At 39.2% G+C, this 25,764-nt stretch overlaps 1 protein-coding gene and 2 pseudogenes across 1 annotated transcript in view; all 3 read right to left on the bottom strand.

The window, feature by feature from the left end:
- Positions 1–25,764, bottom strand: part of RSBN1L (round spermatid basic protein 1 like) — a 67,638-nt gene that overhangs the window by 41,196 nt on the left and 678 nt on the right. Inside the window, exon 2 of the mRNA XM_075558493.1 lies at positions 224–340. Within this exon, the coding sequence (XP_075414608.1) occupies positions 224–340 (117 nt within the window). The remainder of the gene's footprint in view (positions 1–223; positions 341–25,764) is intronic.
- Positions 10,521–12,636, bottom strand: LOC142456504 (farnesyl pyrophosphate synthase pseudogene; annotated as a pseudogene).
- On the bottom strand, positions 14,613–25,167 carry LOC142457009 (histone deacetylase complex subunit SAP18 pseudogene; annotated as a pseudogene).

The following is a 25,764-nucleotide window of genomic DNA, read 5'->3' on the forward strand; positions in this document are numbered from 1 at the left end:
ACTTTTTTTTCGTAATCTTTACTCTTAATGGCTCACTAAATAAATATACTAAAGACAGGCTACCATAGAGATTAGAATTCCACGTGCTACTTTTTTTTTGTCTCCAGACAACTGCCTATTCTCAGTAAAATCTTGACACCAAATAACATTTCTTCTTTTAATTTTTATCCAGTAAGTATACCGAGCAACATATTATAAGCAAAAGCATTGAACATACACTTACTTTTCAGCAAAATCTTTACTTCACCATTTTCTTTTTTGATCTCATTCATTACTTTATGTTTCTTCTTCTCTCTCTCTTTTTCTTTTTCTCTCTCTCTGATTTTGTCTTTGATTTTATCTGAAAGAAAACAAAAAGATATGGGATTTACAATTATTACAAGATTGTTTTTCCTCAGAAGCTATTACACAATTTCAGAATGGAAATAACTATGCCTACTTTTAATCCACTCAGGTTGTAGGGAATAAGCATTTCTAATTTTTTTCATAAAACTGAATAAAATTATACATAATATATCACGTTTGTGAAAATTGTTTAAATTTCATTTACATGATTCTTCACTGACTTTCTATCAACTTTTAAAAAGTGGCAACCTTTAAATGAGGGAGCAAACTATAGTAGAAAAAGCCTGGAACTTGAATTTAGGGCTATCTGGACTTAAAACATTGGAAAGTCTATTGAATCTTACTTTTCTAATCTGTAAATGGTGATTAATATTTTACTTCTCAAAGAGTTTCAGCGTATCCTCAAAGCAGATAAGATGAATCTCGTGTGTGTGAATGGTTGTTTTTTTATTTAAAATTTCAAAAACCGAGTCTTTGCCAAATCAAAAAAAAAAAAGAATTAAATGAAAGACCTACAATAACTACTTTGAGCCTCATACAAATAAAACTCCTATACCCTTAAAAAAAGAATATGACTGATCTGGCTGCCTGGTGTAATATTAATATAAAGAGAATCTAAGAATCATTCACCTGTATTCTGAACATTCAAACCTTAAATAAGATTATTTGATCTCTCACTAGTTCATCCTTGCTCAATCAAGTTCCTGTGTACCCAGCAAGGAACAAGTTATATACGTAGGATGGGAAGATATACTCCTAACTCTCAAAAAGCTTACTACTGATTAAGAAAGTCATGAATAATCTCTTATAATTCATCCTATTTATTTTGTATAAATACCATCCTAATTTAGGTGTGAAAATTGGACAGCATTATACATTAAATAAGGAAGACTGAAGGAAACCAATGCATTTGAATTATGGTGCTGGTGAAGCATATCAAAGGTACCATGGACTGCCAGAAGAACAATACATCTGTCTTGGAAGAAGTACAGTCAGAATGCTCCTTAGAGACAATGATGGAAAGACACGAAAAAGAATTTAAAAATGTATAAATGTCAATGTGTAAGAGGATCCTAAATCTCTCTCTCTCTCTCTCTCTCTCTCTCTCTCTCTCTCTCTCTCTCACACACACACACACACACACACACACACACACACACACACACACACACACACACACACACACCTTTCAAGTCCTCCCACCACTCATTCCAAGCAGTGTAGGGATCATTTCAAGCTCACTCCTATGGAAAACAATAGACTCTGCCTGAAAAAAAACTGAACAAACTTCAAGACTTAGGTTCCCCTGGCAAGACAGAGTGACGTTAAAACCAAGTTGATTATCTTCTCCCTAAAAGGCGTAACCTAAATTGAACCAGGAAATACAAAATAACTTTGGAAAATAAAAATAGCAAAATTGAAAATCTCAGAGGGTTAAAGTTGATGTAATCTTCCAATAAACAAACAAGGTGACCTGGATGGTCTAGTCAAGAGTTCCACGATTAAAGTAAGTAACTAATATTTCAGAAAAAGGAATTGTATAGAGAACATCAAATAAATAATAGAAGAAACTTTTCCATGAACGATGTCCTTAGATTAAAATATTTAGCCAAGGGTAAATACAAAAAAGTGCAACCCCCACCGTCGACACATTAGGCACACCATAATGAAGTCTCTAAACACTAAGACGGAGTTTTCTACTCCTGTGAAGAGTTACAGCCTTAGAAACCCACTGAGGCAGTTGTACTTTGCCTTAGAGGTCACTATGGGTAAGAAAGGACTCAATTATATATATATATAGACATATATATATAGACATATATATATACATAGATGTACAGAAAGAGAGAAAGAAGGAAGGCTGGTGGCATAATGGTTAAGTTCTGAGCTACTAACTGCAGGGTCAGCAGGTCTTGAAACCACCAGCAACTCTGCAGGAAATAAGACATAGTGTTTTCTACTCCTGTAAAATAATTACTCTCGCAAACTCACAGGGACAGATCTCCCATGTCCTACAAGTCAAAATTCACTCAACGGCAGTGAGCGAGTGAAGGTATATAGAAAAGATTCTAAAAGCGTTGGGGTTGGGGTACAGATCCCACTAACAGATCTGGTAACAGTATAGAACTATACTCTTCAACAGCAACTGTAGATGCTAGAAAATTAACTTTAAGATTGCACATGAAAATAATTTGCAACCTAGAATTCTAGAGTCTGTCAAACTATCAATATATCAAGGGAGAATATATTTAGGCAAGCAAAAGTTAAATTAATTTACCACACACACATCCAATTTTAGGTAGTTACTTGAGAAAGTACTCAAGTAAATTAAAGTGTAAAACAAAAAAGGAAGAAGACATGAGATCCAGGAAACAAGGGACCCACACAAAAGACTACATAAGATACATCAGGAGAAAGGCTATACAGTTAGTATAGTCAGGTATCTTAAATATCTAATGCTGGTATAACAGAAATACAAATGAGGACTTTAACAAACAGAATTTTATTCTCTCACAGTTTAGAAGGCTGGAAGTCCAAATTCAGGCCACTCACTACAGAGGAAAGCTTTCTCTTTCTCCTGACTCTGGGGGAAAGTCCTTGCCATCAATCTTTCTCCTGAGTCGAGATACTCCCCAGTGCTAGCACCCCAAGTCAAAAGTGCACGTTCCACTCCTGGCTCTTCTTTCTTGTTGGTTGTGAGTTCCTACCTCTCAGATTTGCTTCTCTCTCTTCCAGCCTTTCTATAAAACATGATGCAGGGCACATCCTCTACACAGGATCAGAACAGTGGCCTGATTCAGGATGTTACACCACCCCCTAATCCCTTATATCGGAGCAATGGTGGTCACATCAGTTTACATCACAGGGGTTGATTACACCATTACGTACCAGCCAAACCACTGAGAAGCTGATGTATACTTGGGGGAATACAATTCAATCCATGATAGAGTATAACCAGTTCAGGAGGAAGTGGAAGAAAGGAGTACTATAAAAATATGATCTACAGAAAAAAGGAATTTTCCTTATCATAAAATACAGCAAAGTGGCAGAAAATGTATGTACTATATAGATTTGTGTATAAGTCAAGCTTTCCAGGACATTTTAAATGCAGTTTTTGTGGTAAAATTAGGTGCTTTGGCTGATATTCAGGTCAGTTTATACTAAAGTATATATGATAATTAAAAATATGTAATTGGAAAAGAGAAGCAATTCTTACCTATACAAACACCAAGAAATCGAAACAGAAAAAGATCTCTGAAGTGTCACTGAATAGTAGTTGCAGTGTCATGAGCAACCCTGGTAGCATATTAGGCTGTGTGTTGGTAACCTCAGCAGTGGGAGCCCACCAGCCACTCCATGGGGGAAAAATGAGGCTTTCTGCTCCCATAAAGGGGTACAGCCTCCAAAAACTCATAGGGGTCATTCTAGTCTGTCCTAGAGGATCACTATGAGTTGGAATTGACTTGATGGCAGTAAGTATAAATTTGTTTTAGTAAGTTAACAATGATTTGTGCAATTATATAAAAATATGGAAAGAAATGCTAACTTTTAAAAGGGCTAAATTCTTATGTATTTTTAACATTATGAGCAGGAATGAAAATTTTCCACAAAAATTTTAAACACCTTCGTATAATACAATTGATTATATTGATCAATACAATCCATAATATGACTTTATATAAAATATGGAATTAAAACAGATGAAAGTCAGATTTGGGAAACGGTAAAAAAAAACTACGATTACTTATAATGCTTTCAGTATTGACTTTCTAAATTAAATTTTCCTTTAAAAATTTATAAAGCTATTATAGAACCCCCCCCAAAATCTATAACCCTAGACTAACCCTGAGAAAGCATCAAATAAATCCAACAGAGGGATAGTCTAAGAAAAAAACTCACTACACCACTCCTCACTTATCAACATGGTTAGGTTCACAAAAATCAGGTTACATGAAAATCTGCATTATGTGAAAATACTGACTGACTTTCTTGCCTGCTGCCTCTGTAGTCAATGATACCCAGCAGGGGAAGCAGAACAGGATCAAGCAGGCTACAGACTGCCTTGGGAAGTGGCTTCCAAATCTCCCCAATTCAAAGTGCTCTTCTGTTCCCTTTAACCAGCAATTACCACATCCTCCTCCTCCTCTATGCCTGTACCTCCAGGATCTCAACTCCAGCAATGAATTCTCCTCCCTTGGAGCCTCTTCCCCTCCAATATGCCTTCAGGATAGCCCAAACCACCTGTCCCCCCTGCACTTTAGCCAGCCAGTTCACTTTCTGCATGCCATAGCACCTAGAGTTAAGCTCCATCAGTTTCTCCAGGTGCACAGGGACTGCTTCCAGGGTCACCTCCTCACTGAAATGCCCACTACTCGTTTTTTCCCTGGAACTTTCGTGATTCCACTCACACCCCCAGCTCCCGAAGCCTCCCTCTCCCCCCATCGCCCTGATTTCAGACAACTTGCTCTGAATATTACAGCCTCCTGTGTGGGCTCCCTTTCCCCCACTTCTGTGCTCTAGCTAAAACCTCACCCCACTCCTACACTAAGGGTCTGCCTCCCCCTTGTTTGGGTGCTGCTTCTGGAGCCCAAACCCCTCCTTCTACCCAACAGGCCAACCAATGGAGTCCATCTCAGGATGTAGGTACCTCCAGTCTACTCCACCCAGTAAACCTACACTACCCTCAGCTAGACTTGTGACTGTGGTTACAGGGATCCTCTGTACCCTGAAGGCCCACTCAACCCTGATCTTCAGCCTACAGACCCTCCAGCTGCTTTTCCTGTACCCTATGGGGAAGCCCTATGCTACAGGGCCTGGTGCATTCACTTGTCTGTTTCGGGTTGAGCAGATTCACCCCTCCAAATGGTACTGCCCAAAGTGCACCCCCACCCCCATCCCCAACCTAGCTCCTTCTGCCCAGTCTCCTGGAGGAGGGGCCTGGGCCCACTCCAGCATTGCTCCTGGTGTAGACAATTGCCTGCTAGGTAGATCTTTTTACCACTATAAAAATGTGAAATGCTGGATAATGAGATAGTTGCTAAGTGAGGAGATGGTGGAGTGTTCTTCAAACAGTCATGGTTCTCAAAAATAAGTAGTTTCATAATGGATAAAGAGTATCTACTGAGGCTGTTTATACAACTAAACACCTGAAGGGATTCGGCTTCTTGAATTAGAGGTTTACGGTAATGGTTTCATGGAACATCCCAGTAAACTGGCCTAAGAATGTGGTCAGTGCCTCTATCTTGCCTCCTATTTCACTGTGTAGTACCTAGGACCTTAGAAGCCTGCAAGTAGCCATTCATGCAAGGTACAACAATTGGTCTACATTTTTCTGGCGCAACAAATGAATAAAGAGAATCAGGAATAGGATAGAGATATAAAATGTGTGGCTAATTGACTTCAAGAACTGCCTCCTTTGCCCTGAGACCAGGACAGGAAGGTGTGTGGCTACCATCACTGAATTTTATTATCGAAGATCATATAGAAACATCTGGAGGAAAATGCAGAAAAGAACCTCAAAATCTCATGGACTCTAAAACTGGACCCAAAGAGAATGGATGAACCCCTGAAACCACTGTCGGGAGATAATCTTTATAAGCTTAAAAACAAGGTACTCTATGATATTTTCTTAAAATAGAAAAGTTTGGCTAAACAACAATAAAAAGACAGAAAAAATGACTTTCAGCATTTTAAGAACCACCTATCTGGGATCAAAGTAACAACAGCAACTCAAAAGAGTACACAGGACCCTTAGTGGTGAGTTTAAGTTAGTAAAGGAGGAGCAACTCAGGAGAGAGTGGCTGCCTACTTCAAAGAAAGTAAATGTGATTAAGTATAAATGTAAAAATTGTTGAATTGGTGTATCCTTTGCTGCATACATTCTCAACAAAATAAATAAAATTTAGGGGAAAAGAGAAAAAAAGAAACCCAAGAAACTGATGTAGCCAAGTAAGACACAATGCCTATAAATAATGTGGGGTCCTCGATAAGTTGAAGAAAAAGGACATTAGGGGGGAAACTAGGAAAAAAATTCATAAAGTAAATATTTTAGCTAATACTAAAGTATCAAATAGTACATTACTCAAGATAAATATATTATACTTTTTTTAATGGAGGAAACAGGGTATGAAGTACATGAGAACTCTACTTTTCTATAAATCTCTAACTACTCTAAAAGAAAACATTTTCTTAAAAACATTTATAAAAGCAAAACTCAATTATGAAGATAGACACGTCTTTGTATAACTTTACCTTGCCACAAGCAGAGCTCCAAGACAGTTAAGTAATATGAACAAGGTCCTAGAAATAAGTGTATTTTGTTTAAAATAAGCTACATATGATTTTTTTGTAAGTAGAGTTGTATATTAAAAAAGTACGTAAACTCACAAAAATAGGTCTGGAATGAGAAAAACAAACGCCTTACAAGTTTTAAACCTGAGAGAGTAAGAAAGGGAATCTCTGGCTTTTATTTCACATACTTCCAAATTATGTGAAATTTCTAAAACAGAAATGAATGCACTACACGTAATTACAATGCTATCTCTCCTAAAATAATTGATAATTATGTTCAGACCAAAATATGAGGGTAAGTAAAAAATTACTGTTGTAAAATCAAAGAAGCCTTTATTATACAAAATGCAAAGCTAATGTTTTTCAACATACCCTGCATCTAGATCTACATACTTTGAAAGGCTGTACTTCCATCTCTCTAATCCATCCCCTAAGAATTCCGAGGTCTTTGATTTTACACCACATCAAAACAGCAGTTTGGGCAACCTCCAGGGACTTAAATCTTGTTCCTTTGAAATATTCACTGAGTTTGGGGAACAAAAAGAAGTCTGAAAAGGAAAGACCAGAGTTGTAGAATCCATGGGCTAAGGTTTCCCAACAAATTTCCACCGGACAGCCCTTGCTAACCTTGAAGAATATCATGATTGATAAAAATGTCTTGGCACAACTTTTCTTGTCTTTTTCTAAGCAAGGCTGTTTTCAATTTTTTGTTGTATTTCTTCATAACAATCCTCCCCTGATTGTCCTGTGTCTTCCAGAAAATATATCAGGATAGTCCTTTGGTATTCCTGAAAACAGTTGCCTTAACCTTCTAAGCTAATCTCTCTTCTTTGAATTTAGCTGGCCCAGGAGAGCTGTGGTATTTGTTTTTGAGGTACCCTGAAACTAAGACAAGTGTATTATTAACAAGAGAACTTGCCAACATCCATCCACTGATTGTAGAGGCATTTCAAAACAGTTTGTTAAATCCGCATGTATGAACTAGAACTCTGGTAGCAATATTTTTAAATTACATTCTGTTATATAAGAATGATGTGGGGAGATGTGTCTGACTTCTGTCTTTACTACAGGGAAGGAAAATCAAATTCATTAGCCTAAGGCCAATTCCAATTCTAAGGCACCCTCTAATTCTCGGCTGTGTCAACAATTTATTCAACTGGCTACACAGAACTCAGACAATAAGATTATGGGGTGCATTAGAGAAGCTAAGAGGTTACAATTTCAGATCAGAAACAATCAGGACACAGTTTTTCAGTCAAGATAGCTTCCTGCCAGCCAGGCACTCAGGTAGACTTCTCTCTGGTCTTAGACCTATCAGCCACATAGCCCCTTGGCCCTTGCTTAGAAATGCTATGTCTCTTTTAGCACTGCCAATAAATGCCTAAATAAAGTACACTCCATTAAACCCTAAACTTTAACTAGCTGGCACTCAGTTCAAGCTCTGTGGGTCAGAAAACCTAGCTGCCTGATTAAGAGTGTGAAGGAAACTCATTCTTCAAGCATACCTCTGGCCAGAAGGCACTGAACTTTCTGGATCCATCAGCTGGGAAGTCCAATGCTGTCTTGTGCTCTTGGTGCTTCCTTTGTTGCTACTGCTTCTCTGCTGCTCCCCTGTTATCATAGCTATATCTCCAGGATTGATCTGTTCAGTATGTAGAGATCCTGGGGTCTAAAGGGCACAACCCACTTCTGACTATTCTTTCTTGATAGTAATGAGATCTCCCCCATTCTTGCTTCTGAGATGGCTCATTTAAAACCCAGTGGGTTGAGAAAATGACCAATCCCTCATTAGATGTCTTGTTCTAATCAACTCGCTGAGCCTCTGCTTCCAGTTGTCCCAGATATAAATTCCCATTATTAAATTCCTCCCAGCTGAATTGAAAAGAATCTAATTTTGGGGGCCTCTTCATCATTAAGGGGTCAGTAAAAGTTTCTGTTGCTCCACCCAACCTCCTTCAGTGCTGCATTAGAGCTTACAAACTTCATCAATGTCCATTATATTCATCTCATTTCTTAAAACATCTAAAAGTCTTCTGACCTGCTGTGCTAAGTTTTTTTCCATTCGCCTATGCATTACCCTTTTGTTTCATGTACCTATAAAACCTCTGGGGACAAAGCTGTGTCAAGAAACCTGACATGACCTTTCAGACCAATGTTTATTTACACATACCTGATTAGCAATGGTCTCACTCAGTCATTTGATGTGTGCTACAGAACTATGGCTGAAGAGTTATCTCAGGTAACTCAATCTACCACATATATGTACATGTTTATATTCACATATGCATGTGCTTGAAAAATTCTTGGGAAAATTCCATTTTCTTTTCATTCCAATTTCCCATGAACTTTCTTAAGTTCCCTTGTATTTTTAATATCACACAATATATTACAAGGAAAGGGATAAAAAATAGTTCAACATAAAACAGTGAATTAACATGTAACATAACACATGAAAGTCTTATAAAAAGAGAAAGTTATGATAAATTATGTATTAATTTTTAATGTTTTTACACATATGTCAAGTAATTTTTAAAAATCCTATACTCTGACACAGTAAACCAATGTTTTGATATAAAGTGTTTGGGGGTTTTTAATCCGTCTATTTTTATTAATAGAAGTAACATAAAAGTCCACACTGGAGGTTCTCAAAAAATGCTTTCAACTACAATACATTCCTGCACCACAGCTTTGTCTGCCTCGGACATGTGTCATAATTCACACTGTAATAATGCAATCCATGAAATTAGTTGCTCTGCCAAACCAAGATTGAGTACAGCTGGAAATAGATCAGAGAACAGGCAGGAAGCAGAAAACAAAAAACGGTTCAGATTATTTAAAGTGGGAGCCAGAAGGGAAAGGAAAGTAATAAAAGTGGAAAGAACAGAAACTGAAAATAAAAGATATTATAAAAAGACTGCATACACACTGAATGGAGAAAGGCGGAATTAGGTTAACTAACACAGCTACCCAAACTGCCAGATCTAACGGCTTCTTGGACTTTTTTCTCGAACCTCACCACAACATTATTGACTCCTTATCAAAAATTCTTCATAAATTTCAGTAAAACTACTGCCCTATTTCATCAGTAATTTATAATCCAAACCTGCACATTGCTCCCACCCCCAATCAGATCTGGCCTAAGTATGCTTCTCTCTTTCTCCCTTGATTTAAAGTTTAAATTTTAAACTATAACTTCTATGAAAACGAATCCTCAAACTAATATCCCAACTCATCTACTCCACCACGCTCCACTACTTTATCTCATGAGATATATTTAACATCAAAATTACCATTTTTCTCATATAAAATAAGTAGGTCCAGTTCACCTTTCAGTTCCTTATTTGTGTTAATGGCACACTACTCTCCAACATCTAAATATAAAATTATTCTCTTAGTAGCCTTTAATAATTCTCTGATTTTTCCTCTAACATTAAATCCTTTGCCTGGTGGAGTCTATTTTTCTATTGAAGCACTTCCAATCTTTTCTTTTCTCTTTTCCTGATCATCACTTTGCGGGAGAAAGATGTAGCTTGCTACTCCCGTGAAGAGTTAGTCTTGGATTTCCACAGGGGCAGTATGAGTCAAAACTGACTCAATGGCATTGAGTTTGAATTGCTTTTTATCATTACCTTAGAGGATTCTTATCATTTCTTGAAAGAAGTGGTATCTCTACCTATAACTTATCTTTAAAAATCCTGTAAACATAGCAATCGAAGGGTGAAAAAAAAACCTTCACTTAAAAGTACATCTTATCACTCTCTTCTACTTAAAATAAAGCATGAACAAGCAACCCCTGCTTACCTTTGCCAACTTAAAAAGAGAAAATCCCTGGCTTCCTGTTCAGTAATCTTCAGTCAAGACTTAGCTTATCTTTTAACCTTACTTCTACTAACTTACCCACCTTTCTATATATACTTGATTGCAAATTCATCACTCCACACCTGCTTTCTCCAGTAATTCTGCTCATGTCAGTTAGGGCAGTGGTTCTCCACCTTCCTCATGTGGTGAGGCATAAACTTATTTTTGTTGCTACTTCATAACTGTAATTTTGCTACTGTTAAAAATCGGACCACCCCTGTGAAAGGGTTGTTTGCCCCGGAAAGGGATCACGACCCACAGGTTGAGAATCGCTGAGTTAGAGATAGCACCTTTCCTCAACTCAACTTTGCCTGCCAAATCCTACACAATCTGCAAACAGTTGAAATTCTACCTCTTTCATTGAGCATTCCTTGATCTCGGTTACTAGAAATTATCAGTGTCCCTCTCCAGCCTCTCTAACAATTTAAATTCTTATCTTTGTGTAACTGCTCTACCTTGCCTCCTAGATTGTACACTCTTCTGTGGGTGGTTACTATCTTATTCATCTCATATCTTCCATAGAATCTACAATAGTACTTTCCACACCTGATGCTAAATATGAATGAATGAAGTTCCCAGGGAGCAACAGAGGAAAAGTGTTATAGAATCTAATTATTAGTGATACGGTTTTTTTTTTGAAGGTTAAACAATAATTTATTGAGGCCCGCCCTCCCAGGCTCAAGGTCACTTTTGCTGCTCGTAGATCCTGTGTGCTAGGCCCAGGATGATGGAGGGCGGTGCACTGCTTGACGAGGCTAGTGAGGCTGGAGAATCTGGCTTCCTCGTACTGCCAGAACATGGCCTGCAGCTCCATTTCTTTGTCCATGGCCTTCACCCATGCCACCTTCTCTGCCTCCTTCTGCCCGTCATTCTCCTACAGGACCCGGCGCTGCTCAGGAGAGGCCCGCTACAGACACCGAATCACCAGCCAGCTGCATATGTTGTCCTGGATGTCAGTGACAACCTTGCCCATCACATTGGGGTCACCAAAGAGGTCCAAGTAATCATCCTGGATCTGAAAGTACTCGCCCACCTCCAGCAGGATCCACGTGGCATCAGCATGCTCCTTCTCCCCGTCAATGCCCGCCATGTACATGGCTGCAGCGACGGGGTGGTAAAAGGAGTAGTCCTGTACTTGACAATGGATTTGGACCTCTTTGGGGTAAACCTGCTGAGATCCACGTTGCCCTGGGGGCAGTGATGAGGTCCAGGGTCTGTCCTATCTCAGTCTGATAGGAACCCTCCAGGAAGAGCTCGAGCAGGTGCAGGTAGCAGGGCTGCCCCCAGCAGTAGAACTTCAACAGGCGGCAGATAGAGGATTCCAGCAGCCTGGCATCATTGATGGCACCCAGACCTATGCCTGGCTTCTGGTACCAGTAGGGCTGCCCCTGGCAGGTAAGGGATGAGTCCATTATGTCATCCAGCATCAGGAGGAAAGCGTGGAGCAACTTGACACACCAGCCCATGGTCAGGATCCGCTGAGACTGTCAGCATCCTGTTTCCTGGGCTCCACCAGCGCCTGGAACACAGCCACCATCGTCACACGTCGGTTGTACTTGCTGCTGATGACATTGTATTCTACAACCTTCTTGAGCTGGGCAACAGCGTCTCCCTTCTCTGGGTGCCCCAGCGCATCCTCGGTCAGCACTGAGCACATGGGAGAAGTGCTGGATGAAATGCTGCTTTTCTTGGGCAGGAGCCTCTGCTTTCTGGTCTCCGTTCATTCTGAGAGAGGAGCAAAATGCTTTGGTCCAAGAGGCAAGTTCTTACTTCTAGTGATAAGGTTTTGAAGGGTTTCTAATCATAGAAAAAGCAACTACTGAAAAAGATAAGCAACAGTAAGAAATGGCTCTTACAATAAGGCTAATTATTTCACCAATTCCACTACTTGTCTATCAGTTTGCTATACTTGGTAGCTTGTGTGTTACTATGATGCTGGAGGCTATGTTACTGGTATTTCAAAAGCCAGCAGGGTCACCCAAAGTGAACAGTCCTCACCAGAACAAGACTACTAAGAAGGAAAGTACAACGAGGACTTAGCCACTGAAAACCTTATGCATAGCACTGAAACACTGTAGGCTCCTGGAGGCCTAGTTAGCAGGGGTCCTCAAATGATGGCTCTCGGGCCACATTTGGCCCGCTGAGGACATTTATCCAGCCTGACGGGTGTTTTTGCCCCATTTTGTTTTTTACTTCAAAATAAGATATGTGTAGTGTGCATAGGAATTTGTTCATAATTTTTTTAAACTATAGTCTAGCCCTCCAACGGGTCTGAGGGACAGTGAACTGGTCCCCTGTTTAAAAAGTGTGAGGACCCCTGGCCTAGTGACTAGAAGCAGAACGTTGTCAGAGAAGTGCCAGAAGATGAGCCCCTTAGGTCAGAAGGCACTCACATTGTGACTGAGAAAGAGCTGCCTTCTCAAAGTACAGTGGACCATCATGACGTGAATGGACTAAAGCCTGTGGAAGCAAAGCCTTCAAGACCTTCATTTGCTGATGGCGCATGACTCATAATAAGAAGAAACAGCTGAAAAATGTATGAATAATTTGAACTTGGAATGTACAAAATGTGAATCTAGGAAACTTGGCAGTTTTCAAAATTGAAATGGAATGCATAAAAAAGATTAATATCCTAAGTGATAGTGAGCTGAAATGAACTGATATTGGCCATTTTGAATCAGAAAAATCTTATCACTTACTATAAAAGGAATAACACAATAGAGATAAATGTATTTACATTCATTGCACTCATTGTCAGAAAGGACATTTCAAGGTCTTGAGATACAATATGCTGTCTGATAGAGTTACATCTATCCGGATTCAAGGAAATCCAATCATTACAACTACTGTTCAAATTTATGCTTCAACCACTAAAGCTTATGATAAAAAAACTGAAGATTTCTACTAATTACTTAAACATGCAATAAAGATGTATTGAGATTTATGGCCCAATGGGATGCACAAGTTGGAAACAAAGAGGAAGGAGCAGTAGTTAGAAAATCTGGTTTGGTGATAGAAAAAAAGCTGCAGTTCATAGGATAGAATTTGGCAAGACAAGTGCGTTATTCATGGCAAATATATTTTTGCAGCAACACAAAAACAGTGACTATATAAGTGGACTTCTCCATATAGAATACAAAGAAATCAAACTGACATTTGTGGGAAGAGCCGATAGAGAAGTTCAATATCAGCAGCTAAAATGTGGCCAGTGGCTGACAATGAAACCAATCACTGATTGTTCATATGAAAGTGCAAGCTGAAGTTGAAGAAAATGGGGGTGTGGGGTGTCCATGAAAACCAAATTATAATCTTGAATTTAACCACCTGAATTTCTAGAACATCTCAAGTACAGAGTTGACACATTGAACACTAATGGCAGAAGATCTGATGGGCTGTGAGATGACATCAAGAATATCATCCATGACAAGAGCAAAAGGTCATTTAAAAGGACAGAAAGAGAACATCAAAGTGGATGTCAGAAGATTCAGAAACTTGCTTTTAATCATAAAGTGGTTAAGGCAAAGGGAAGAAAGGATGAAGTCAAAGAGCTGAACAGACCATTTCAAAGGTCAGTTGGAGAAGATGAAGTAAAATAGTATTATTAATATCTTTGCACACAAAGATCTAGAGTTAAAAAAGAACATACTCAGCATATCTTCAACTGAAAGAACTCAAGAAAAAACTCAAGCCTTCAGTTGCAATAGTGAAAGAAGATTCTGTGGGCAAAATATCAAGTGATGCAAAAACCTTCACAAGAATATGGAAAAAATAACACAGTCTCTGTATCAAAAGAACAAGTCAACATTTCACCATTTCAGAATGCAGCACACGAGCAAGAACTAATGGTACTAAAGGAAGAAGCTGTACTGAATGTATTAGCCAAAGAGAAGGCTCCAGGATTGATGGAATATCAATCGAAATGTTTCGGCAAGCTTATGAAGCACAGAAAGCACTCACTCACCTCGGCCAGAAAATTTGGAAAACAGCTACTTGGTCAACTGACTGGAAAAGATCCTATTTGTACCCATTCCAAAGAAAGGTGACTCAGAATACTCAAACTATAAAACAATATCATTCTTGTCACATACAAGTAAAATTTTGCTGAAGATCATCCAACAATGGTTGTAACAACAGTACATTGACAGCGAACTACCAGAGGTTCAGGCTGGATTCTGAAAAGACCATGGAACAAGGGATATTATTTTTTTTGATTGCACATTTATTTCACAATGCAGTTTTACACAGTGCTAAGAGCACTTTTCTTCATATTTTACAGGAGAGCTTAAAACAATATGGACTCTGAATCAATGGTCATCCCAGAACACAGCCAAATCTAACCTAAGAAGCATGACAAGTTGTTCAAAGCTTAAAGGCTTAATGGCAATAATCAAAGGAGGCAGAGTTGGGTTTACTTTACATAACTGACTGGAAAATACATTCAAAACACAGCCGACACACTTTAATACGGCCTCATGCGCCCAGAGGGAGGGGCGCCCGGTTGGGAGGGGTGATTGCTATGTCCAGATAATCCCCTATTTGGAACTTCTGTGACTGCAGGGTCATGGAGTCGTCGGTCCCCTTCCTGCCCGGCATGGTGCTGTCAATCTCCTTGACTCGATAGCCAGGTCTTTTCAGATCTGTAAAAACAATCGCAAAATTGAAGTGCGTGCCATTCTTTCCAGTTTCTGGGTAAACTTCCTTTACTAAACTTGTCAGTTCCTTCAAGGTTGCATCCATCCAAGTGTAGATCTGCAGCTCGCTGGACGGCACGTTTCCGCGGAAGAACTCGTCCATTCGGGTGGTGGCGGCCGTTATTGGTGGTGAAGACCCGCGGCGGCGGCGGCAGCAGCAGCAGCAGCAGCGGGCACGTCTTCTCCGATTCCTTAATTTCCTCCTGGGTGACACACGACTCCACCGCCATCTTCCTCCTCCGGCCCGAGAGACGCTCGCTGCTCTCGGGATATTATTTTTTATGACAAATTGATCTTGCTGAAAGTAGAAAACCCCAACTGTGTGGATCATAACAAACCATAAATAGCCTTAAGAAGAACACTTCATTGTACTCATTCGGACTTGAGGATCAAGAGGCAGTTGTACGAACAGAAGAACAAAATCGAGGATTGCAGTCTTTAGTATGGATTACAACTCAATGTAAAGACAACCAGAATCCTCACAACCAGACCAATAAGTAACATCATGATAAATGATGAAAAGATTGATAGTGTCAAGGAGTTTGTCTTGCTTGGATTCACAATCAGTGCTCACTGGAGGAGCAGTCAAGAGATCAGATGATACATTGCCTTAAGTAATCTGATGCCTAAGATCTCTTTAGGGTATTGAAAAGCAAGGATGTTACTTTGTTTAGTATGGTGTGCCTGACCCAAGCCATGGGATTTTCAACTGCCACATAAGCAAGTGAAAGTTGGACACTGAATACAAAAGAGGAAGACAAAATGATTCACTTGAACTATGGTGCTGGCGAACGAAGACTGCTAGAAAAATAAACAGGTATGTCTTCGGAGAAGTACAGCCAGAGTGCACGTTACAGGTAAGGGTAACAAGGCTTCGTCTCATGTACTTTGGGACATGTTGTCAGGAGAAACTAGTCCATGGAGAAAGACATGCTTGAAAAAGTAGAGGGGAGCAAAAAAGAGGAAGGTCCATGGCACAGTAGCTACAACAATGGGCTCAAACATAAGAACAATCGTGAGGTGCAGGACCGGGCAGGGTTCAGTTCTGTTGTGCATAGGATCGCTATGAGTCAGAAGTGACTTGATGGCACCTAACAACAACTGCAACATTTCTCCAAGTATATTATAAAGTCTTAAGGCGAACAATAGAACAGAAAGCATAAGAGCAAACAAAATAGTACTAGAACACCAGCAAAGCATCTACAGCATGAAAGCTCTCCTCTACTCCTCTTATTTTATAGAGGAAAATGCTAGGGTCCAGAGAATTTAAGTGACCTTTCCATGTCTTAGAAAGTTGAGATCTGACAGGCTTGAGGCAGATGGTGTTAAAAGCACCCTAACACTTCACTTGCTCTTGAATTGGTAGCCCATCCACACTGAGGGAAATTGCTCAAGGGGTCCTTATGGACACAACTGTAAAAACTGGTATCTTTTAAGAACCCTAAGATTTGAAAGATTTGTGCAAACAACAGAGAATATAAGGTCTTGTGAGCTTCTAAACCTGAGGGAGAGTTGTGGAACTTCAATTGTTTACTGAACTCCAGACCCATTTACTTATAAATCAGGAGCTTATATACTGATTGGTCTCTGGGGTCCATTGTTCTCTAATCTTCTACTTCCTTCATGAAGGAGGAAAATTGAGCATAACAACTTATACAAAATCAGTATTCTAGGTTGTACACAATAATGCAAAAATTGTCTGCCTGAAGTTGTTATGTACCAATCAAGCTGTTTCCAACTGACATGCAGACCCTAAGTACAGTATACACACTGCATAGTCTTGTGCCGACCTCACAATTACTGCCATGTTTGAGCACAGTCAAGCTGCTGTGTCACTCCATCTAGTTAGGTCTTCCTTTTATTCACTCACCCTCTGTTTTAGCAAGCATGATGTCCTTTTCCAGGGACTAGTCTCTCCTAAGAACATGCCCAACGTATGTGAGACGAAATCTTGCCATCCTTGCTTCCAAGGAGAGCCTGGCTACACTTGTTCTAAGACAGGTGTGCTCGTTCTTCTGGTAGGATATGGGACTTTCGATATTCTTCAACACCCTAACTCAAAAGCACAATTCTCCTCAATCTTTCATTTTCACTGTTCAGCCACAGATATTAACCTTAAAACATTGAGCTGAGAGAAATAAATCAGGATGCCCTAGGGCATATTTTTGTTCTATTACCTATCTGTGACTTAATAAAACCAGTAAAACTTTATCAAGCTAAGTGATTTCATCTGTAAAATAAGAAGTTTGGACTCAGTATTGAAAGTCTGTTGTAAAATGATTTTTAAAAAAAGCTGTTGTAAGCCCATTTGAAGTACTGTATGTTATTTTGTAAGCATAATGGATATCACCTAATTTATTTTGCTAATTGTAAAAATAAGTACTCGTAAGTTATTAAAATTACAGAAAAATTGGGGGGAAAATAGCAATAGAAATTATACTATTGTTAGCGTTTTAATGATGATAATTTCAGATCATATTCACTTCCAAGGGAGCTTCAAAAAGTTTATGAAAAAAATTTTTAAAAAAAGAAAAAAAAATTTAAAAAAAAATGGAGCTAAAATACAATAGAACTTTTTCATCAACTTTTATGAGGGTTCTGAAACCATCTTATACGTGACTTTCACATATATCCTCTTTTTTGCCTGTGTACCAATCTTGCATATGTTCTGCAACCCACTTTATTCACTTGTTTAAATGAATGCTGAAGAGTATAGGTTCATATTAAGACATGCAGATATGCATCATCAATTCTAATTATCATCTAATACTTGGATTTCCATTCTATGTATAAATCATAATTTATTTTACTCATGTCCTATTGTGAAATATTAGATTTTTTTCTAATGTTAAAATGAACATTTTTTATTTAGAAATAATGTGAAGGGGGGGAAGCGGGAAGGGAGGGGAAAAATGAGGAGCTGATACCAAGGGCTCAAGTAGAAAGCAGGTGTTTTGGGAATGATGATGGCAACATACGTACAAATGTGCTGGCCACAAATGATGTGTGTATGAATTGTGAAAAGAGTTGCATGAGCCCCCAATAAAATGATTTTTAAAAAAGAAATAATGTGGTTTCCTTCCTCAACTCCCAATGAAATGGTTGGCTCAGGCAGGAATCATCAATTGATGCCAAAGCCAACACACAAAAGATAGCTATGAGATTATCTAGTACAAAGTATTGCTCTACAGATTACTAGCTAAATGCAAGTAGGAAAACTGAACATATGGAGAGACCTGGCAGTCATCAAGCAGTCCTGTGGCACAAGGTTAAGTGTTAAACTGCAAATTGAAAGGTTCGTTATTTGAGCTTACAAGTCTTCCGTGGGAGAAAAAACCTGAAGACCTACTCTTGTAAGGATCACAGCTGAAGAAAGGCTACTGTGACTTACAGTCACTGTGAGTCAGAACAGAACAATGGTCATCACCTTAAGCAAATGCCCAAATTTAGCTTCACTGGCTGAACTGAATATTATGCCTTCTGATGGAATGTAATACGAACCACAAATATTCTTCACAAAACTGAATCTGTTTACAATACAAAGGACTGGCATACTTTGGGCTAGCATTTAAAAAATAATTAGTGGAAAAAAATAGTGTCCCATGTTTCTTTTAAACATGAAGTTCTAGATTAAAATACAGTAACATAAATGTGTGCTTGGAGACAATTGGAGAGTTGAAAATAATTGGAAGACTGGATATAAGTTGGCTATATGATTAATTTCTTAACATGTGTGAAAGCATTTTAATATTGGAATAATGTCATTTTTATGATGAAGACTGAATTGTATAAAGATAGTGTCATAACATCTATAACTTACTTTCAAATGATTAACCTCATGTAAATAAAATATTAAAAACTGCTGAATCTAAGTGGAGAATCTATACGGGATCATTGTACCATTCTGTCAACATCTTTATGCTTAAATCTTTGGATTAAAAAGTTAGGAAAAAAGAAATAATAAATATTTTAAAGTTTACTCTTTCCATGGTTATCACAATCTAAATATTAAAAAATTAACTATAGTGTTGTATAATTACATTTAGACTCTGGCAGCTATGGGATTAATCCAAATCCCTTATATGTGATTATGAAACTGAGCGAACTATGAAAAGTCCAGTTTTAATCTAAAATATTGAAATAACACCACAGCACATGACAAGCATGCAACAAATGTCCTTTTTTTTTCCTTCTACCAAACTCTAATTTTATTTTCCGTTGATGTGTCTGAACATGTGTGTGTGTGTGTGTGTGTGTATGTGTGTGTGTGTATTCCATAAGCATTTGTTTCTCGTAATTGTAGGAGCCCTGGTGGCACAGTGGTTACAAGTTGGGCTACAATTCACATGGCCGACAGTTTAAAACCACTAGCAACTCCACGGAAGACGGGGCTTTCTACGCCCATAAACAGTAGTCTTGGCAACCCACAGGAGGCCACTATGAATCAGCATTGACTTGAAGGCTGTGAGTTTGGTTTTGGTTCTAACAGCCTGTTCTAGGAATTTTTAGTTTTTTATTTTAATTAAGTACTTTTCTGATACTGAAGAGTTAACCTAAAAAATATGCTAATTAAATCTGTTCTGGATGGGTACACAAAAATTTGTTACATATTTTTAGAGGGTATTTAATCTTAAATTGCATATAAGTATTTTTGAAATCTTAAAAGCATATTTTTCTACTGTAAAAAATGAGTATGAGTTATTTGTAGGTGAAATGATACATGTCTGGAACATGCTTTAAAATATCTGAGCATTAAAAAATCAGAGGAGAGATGACATATGAACTGTAAAGGACTGATAATTGTTGAAGCAGAATAACAGGTATTCTATTATTGTGATTTCTTTAGTATAATTTGAAAAATTTCAGAAGTTAATTATTTTTCAGTCTATAAGAAAAAAGGTACAACAAAGTTCAACATAATTTGGCATGTAGTTTATTTAAAATTTCTACTTCGAAAGTGGTAATGGTTCGAAGTTTTAAAAAAATTAGTTAAGAATGCATTTTTGTTACATTATTGTCCTAATATATCTCACACAAAGGTTTTACATAAGCCACAGTTCAGCATAATTCTGTTATTTCAACAGACATTATCATTATTTTTCAATATCCTAATTTGAGTCAAATTCTTTCCAAAACGGTAAAAAATTAATGACATTCACTATAATCAACTCAAAACCTCTGAAACATAAAAACCTTTCCAAATAGTATGGAACACAGTAATATGTACTAGAAATTCCCAGAAAGCAGAATACCTTGGGGAATGCATACACATTGTATCTATAGAGGAATTCAGTGAAACTGAAAGTCTCTGGTGTATCAGAAGGAAGGAAGAGTTTGGAACTAACACTCCTTGTGAATAACTACAGTAAGTGAAAACAAAACAAGCCCATCACCCTCAGTTCCAACTCATGGTGAGCCCACATGTTACAGGGTAAAACTAAGTTCAAGGTTTTCTACATTGACATCTTCACGAAAGCAGATTGTCAGGCCTTTCTTGCTGTGCCAGGTAGGTTTAAAGCACTGAATTTTCCAGTGCGAACTATTTGAATAATCCCAACCAGGTTTAAAGGTATCCACCCTCTATAACAAATACGGCCCAGTCTAAAGACTTGACCAATGTTACACAAAAAGAGAACATATCAAAATACAGCTAAAAATTGTAAGATCCTTTCTTGAAAATCCCCTTAAACAGAAGATAAAGAAACAGAACAGACCTCCACCTATTAACTAGGGGGTACACTAACTTTAACTTGAAACACAATATGTGGAAAGAAAGCTGATTGTGGAATGGTACATGACTTAGCATAGTGGAAGAGCGTGAATACATAGAGAAATAGTGGCAAAAATCCCTATTTACTCTGCTGTATGATTTGATATTGGAGGCTTAGAAATTTGAGACACTGGGAAAAGCAGAGGGCAGAGTACCACCACCAAGCCAGAGTAACAAGGAAGGGTCGCTGAACAAAAACATTAATCATTATGGCTCCAGGCTTACGGAGAGCTCCACACAGAAGGTGAAATACTGCAATGAAAACAGGGAACCTAAGTGAAAATGTATAAACTGAATAGTGAAACTTAACAGCTTTCTTCCCACCCCCCGCACTAGCACCCTGCCATTTACACTGCTCACCACTGCAAGCTTCCTTTCCCCATTATTCCACCTAGACACTGACAGAAAAATACTCTTTCTGTGAGGAAACAGAAAAGCCTTCCTACCCACCACCCAGAAAGAATAACGAGTATAACCTGGAGGTCCGTCCATACGAGAGCCTTGCTTACGCATGCCCAGTGGGCTTTCAATTAGCCTTCCTTACATCTCTCCCTCTCTAAAAATGAGCCAACTAGTAAGGCTCACATATAGCTGGAGAGAGTCTCCAACAGCCAAGAATAAGACAAATTAGACAAAACAAAGTTTTTAAAGGAGTTGAAAAATTCAAGAAGAAATTTCAAAGTCATAAAATTAATATCCTTGCTTGAGCAGATAACAGAAGATGTGGCATAAAGAAAAAAAAGGACAAGATGGAGAACAAAGACAAAGAACCAGAGTTCATGAAATCTATTTACTTTTTTAAAGAGAGATGGCTGACATTTTTCATTTCAATGAAAGAGTTACAATATTCTAGATAACAGAACAAAAGACAATGTTGTGGAGATCAGATTTCTAGACATCATCTTCCAACTTTTGAGGGGAAATGGCTTCCAATATAGAAGCCTCTGAACAGCCACACAAATTGAGAGTAAAAACGAAATGTAAGAAATAGAGACGCCACACTAATACACAGACTTTATTAGAGGAAAGGTCCAGAAAAAGGGGACTCAACTAACATGAAGGAAATTCCCAGAATATCAGTTAAGGAAAGTCCCGAGATGATAGCTCTGCAGCAGGCGCAAAGAGGAAACAATCCAGACTGAAGCAGGAAGGACAGCTCCAGGAGGCAAGTCTGCAGGAACAAATGGAACTGATACGTTTATCTGACAGATCTGACCATGTGGAAAATTGCACTGAGAAACATTTTATGGCAGCTGGAGGGTATGGGAAGACTTGGACAGAAATTCAGAGAACACTAAGCAAATGAAAAAATGAGCCATTAAAAAAAAAGACAAGGAAACAAAACCGGAGTAAATAAAACCACTGCTGCCTCAGGAGAGGCACATATTTATTACCTCATGATGATGTAAACTCTGGCTACAAACTGCATGTCAATTAGTGAGAGAACAATATTAGAATGAATGGGGAGAGTGTAGCTTGAACAATCCTCTAATTCGAACACTTTGAAATCACTACTTTTTTTACAAACCTCAAATTATTCAATTCTTAAGCATACGTACAGAGATCAGTTTACCAGTAATTGGGGGGGTTGGGGTGCATTACTGCTTAAAGAGTACTGAGTTTCTGTTATGAGTGAAGGAAAAAAATTGGAAAGAGACAGTGGTAATAACTGTATAATATGGTGAATGTAATTAATGTCACTGAATTACATATGTAAAAATATTGCAATGTTTTGTTATATTCCAGTGTACAGTTTAACTATACTAAAAGAAAAATACTAAATTCTAGAAGTCTCTATTTTCATTAAATTCTGTAATGACACTGGAAAGGCAAAACTTCAGTGACAATAATTTTTGTCTTAGGGTATCTCAGAGAGATTCCATGAAAAAAATGAGTGTTGCATGTTAACTTTGTTGTTTGCGATAATATATCTGATACATTTGGTATTTACCTACTTTTAATTTCCACATTTACCAATAGTTTCCCTGCCCTACAGAGAAAAAATGTGGACCATACCTCTTCAAATAGCTTGATTTAAAAAGCTGAACTGTTTTGCACATTTTCTTTGAAAAAGAACAATTTGACTTTCACTCCATGACTTGGGATTCTTATGCAAGTCAGCCACACAAATGTTATGGAGATGACCTCAGAGGTTTCAGGTGTGCAAGGCTATGATACTTTTACAATTATCGACTCTCTACTGACAATAATTCTTCGTCAATCAGGATTAACCTAGGTCTTAATTTGCTATGGGGCTAAAAAACAAATAAAAACTATAGAACTAAATATCCTGACAGGCCCCTTCCTATACATTTTCTCACTTAATCCAAATATGCTAAAATGAAAATAAAGTATAATTATGAACTTAAACAACAAGAAAACCTACTATTAATTTTTTTAAATGCACTGCCATTTCATCAATTTCAGCTCTTAGCAACCCTATATAGGTTTTTTGAGTCTTTAAATCTTTACCAGGATATCCTCAAATTCCTCCTGTGGATGGTTTTGAACAGCCAACCTTCAACAGAGCTCCTTTACTAAAAAATAAAAAGTTGAACCACACAAATGCAGAGACAAAGTATCTTAAATGAAAATACATGGCATGTATCCAGAATTGACAACCCTTTAATAACCGAAGAGGCTAGGGTTTTTGGTTTGCTTTCTGTTTTGTTTTTTTTCTTTTCGCGGGAAGGACAATCTTTTCTCATGCTTGGGTGTCTTTATAGGTAATTTCCAGTTCTTAGACTTTTAAATTAATAAGTGGTGGTTAATTGAGAGGTTATTTGGCTATCCTAGGTATAGCCAACTTAGAACACCAAGGGATGAGGAGAGGGAGCATAACCTGCTGTGATAGATGGAATTATGTGTATTTGAATAGGCATAATTGTCAGGGGGTTGGCAGTTACATTATGATGTAGTCACCCTCGATTTTGTTGTTGTATAATGCTGATTTTGACGCAACTATCTAACCCTGACGATAAATAAGGAGCAGGTTTATTTTATCACCCATCCGCTATTATTTCTACCAAAGGGCAGCAGAAATGAAGCTGAACTACAAATTAGGGCTTTCATATCCACTCAATATGTGCACATAATATTATTACAACTATTTGCTAAAAAATCTTAACTGGTTACAACAGATCCTCAATTGTGAATATTAGAATGAGTATTTCCCAAATTTAGGGATTTTTCACCGTAGTTTATCATCTAGACAATGAAAAGTCATCCTTTTCTTTGATATTTAATTTTTTCCAGTAAAATATTCCTGTTAGAAGAATGACAATCTGATCATTGTGTTAATATCCAGTCACTACTAAAACAATACAAAAAGCCCAAAGGCCACCAAAAAGTATCTTCCCAATGTAAATTGCGAAACAAAGTATTTTAAATGAAAAATACATTGCTTGTATTCGGAATTGACAATCTATGAAGTCGCCCTTAGAAGGTGTCATTTAGATACAATATAAAAGACTATAAAATGTTTCTAAACAGCCACTTCATTTAAAGGGCCATGTGCACACTGCCCATTTTAAGTCAAAATTTTTTAGTGTCTGTTTACTTGTTCTCAGCCATTTCGATGCTCTGGATGGTCTGAAGAACAACGATGTGTTCTCCAAGAACCTGCCAAGTGCGAGCAAGATGTTCATACACAAGGCACAAGACTGGGTGGGCAGACCTGTAGGTACACACCACGTGTAAATGGTACATGTAACCATAGATCCTATCCTCAAACGCACTTTCCCTGACGCAGCTCTCCCAAGCTGCGCGACGTGGGCTGGCCGGTCTCAGACGGCAAAGCTTGGCAGCAGACACAACACCACGGCGGCGCATTCGAGTGATTTAAACGCCAGCCAAACAAAAACGCAGCCCCTTTTACGCTTTGAGCATTTTTTCGTGATCAACGCTCTTGAGACCGCAGTGCTTAAAACTGCTTCCTATTTCCTCTCCACCGACCAAATAAAAAGAAACGAATCCCTCTGAGCAAGCGATGCCGCCACGTCTATTTACCATCAAGCTCACAACGTGGCCCTGTCTCCCTGCCACGCCACTCACTCACTCACGGTCAAGGGTGGCCAGACCACCTACCTGTCTTAAAGAAACAGCGCTCCGAACATGACGGACCACTAACCCGCACGGAACAAGAAAACCGTCTGCAAAGGAAGCTGGAGGATTTGCCTTTTGCCAACGTGAAACCGCTTCCAGCCACTGCATCCGGCCGCAAAAGCCTGTCGACCAACGCTCCTGCCGGTCGCCTGCGGCGGAAAACCCTTGGAATATGGCCGAGAATCCCTTGCAGCGGGCGTGTTTCGAACCAGACACTTCAAGGGGCGGCGGGCCGGGCGCTAGGGGCACCTCAGGAAAGCCGGGCGGCGAGGGGGCCCGGCGCGCCCTCGGCTCCCCGAGGGGGACGCACAGCCCGGGCCCGGGCGCTGCCAGGGACGCCGGGGCTCTCCACACCCCTTTTTTGACAGGATTTTCTGGGGCCGGAGGCCGGCCCCCACGCGCCAGTTCCCGCGATCGCGTCGGCGTGGCCTACGCGCCCCGCACCTGGGCGGGGACCGAGCCCTTCCCGAGCGCCCGCCTCGGCCCCGCACTCCGCGGGGGCCCGCCAGCCCCACTCGCACAGACCCCGCGGCCCCGGGCAGGGGGGCAGAGAGCGCAGAGGAAGCACGAGTTCCAGCCGCCCCCCTCTCGGCCGCCGAAATTACAGGCTCCATTTCCTGTCCCCTCCGGGACCGCAAAACCGCCTGCGGAGAACGGGACCGCTCCCGCCCGGCGCCCGCGGCCCCCGCGCTCCCCCTGCCCGGG

Source organism: Tenrec ecaudatus, chromosome 9 (assembly GCF_050624435.1).
Source record: "Tenrec ecaudatus isolate mTenEca1 chromosome 9, mTenEca1.hap1, whole genome shotgun sequence".
NCBI classification, from domain to species: Eukaryota; Metazoa; Chordata; class Mammalia; order Afrosoricida; family Tenrecidae; genus Tenrec; species Tenrec ecaudatus.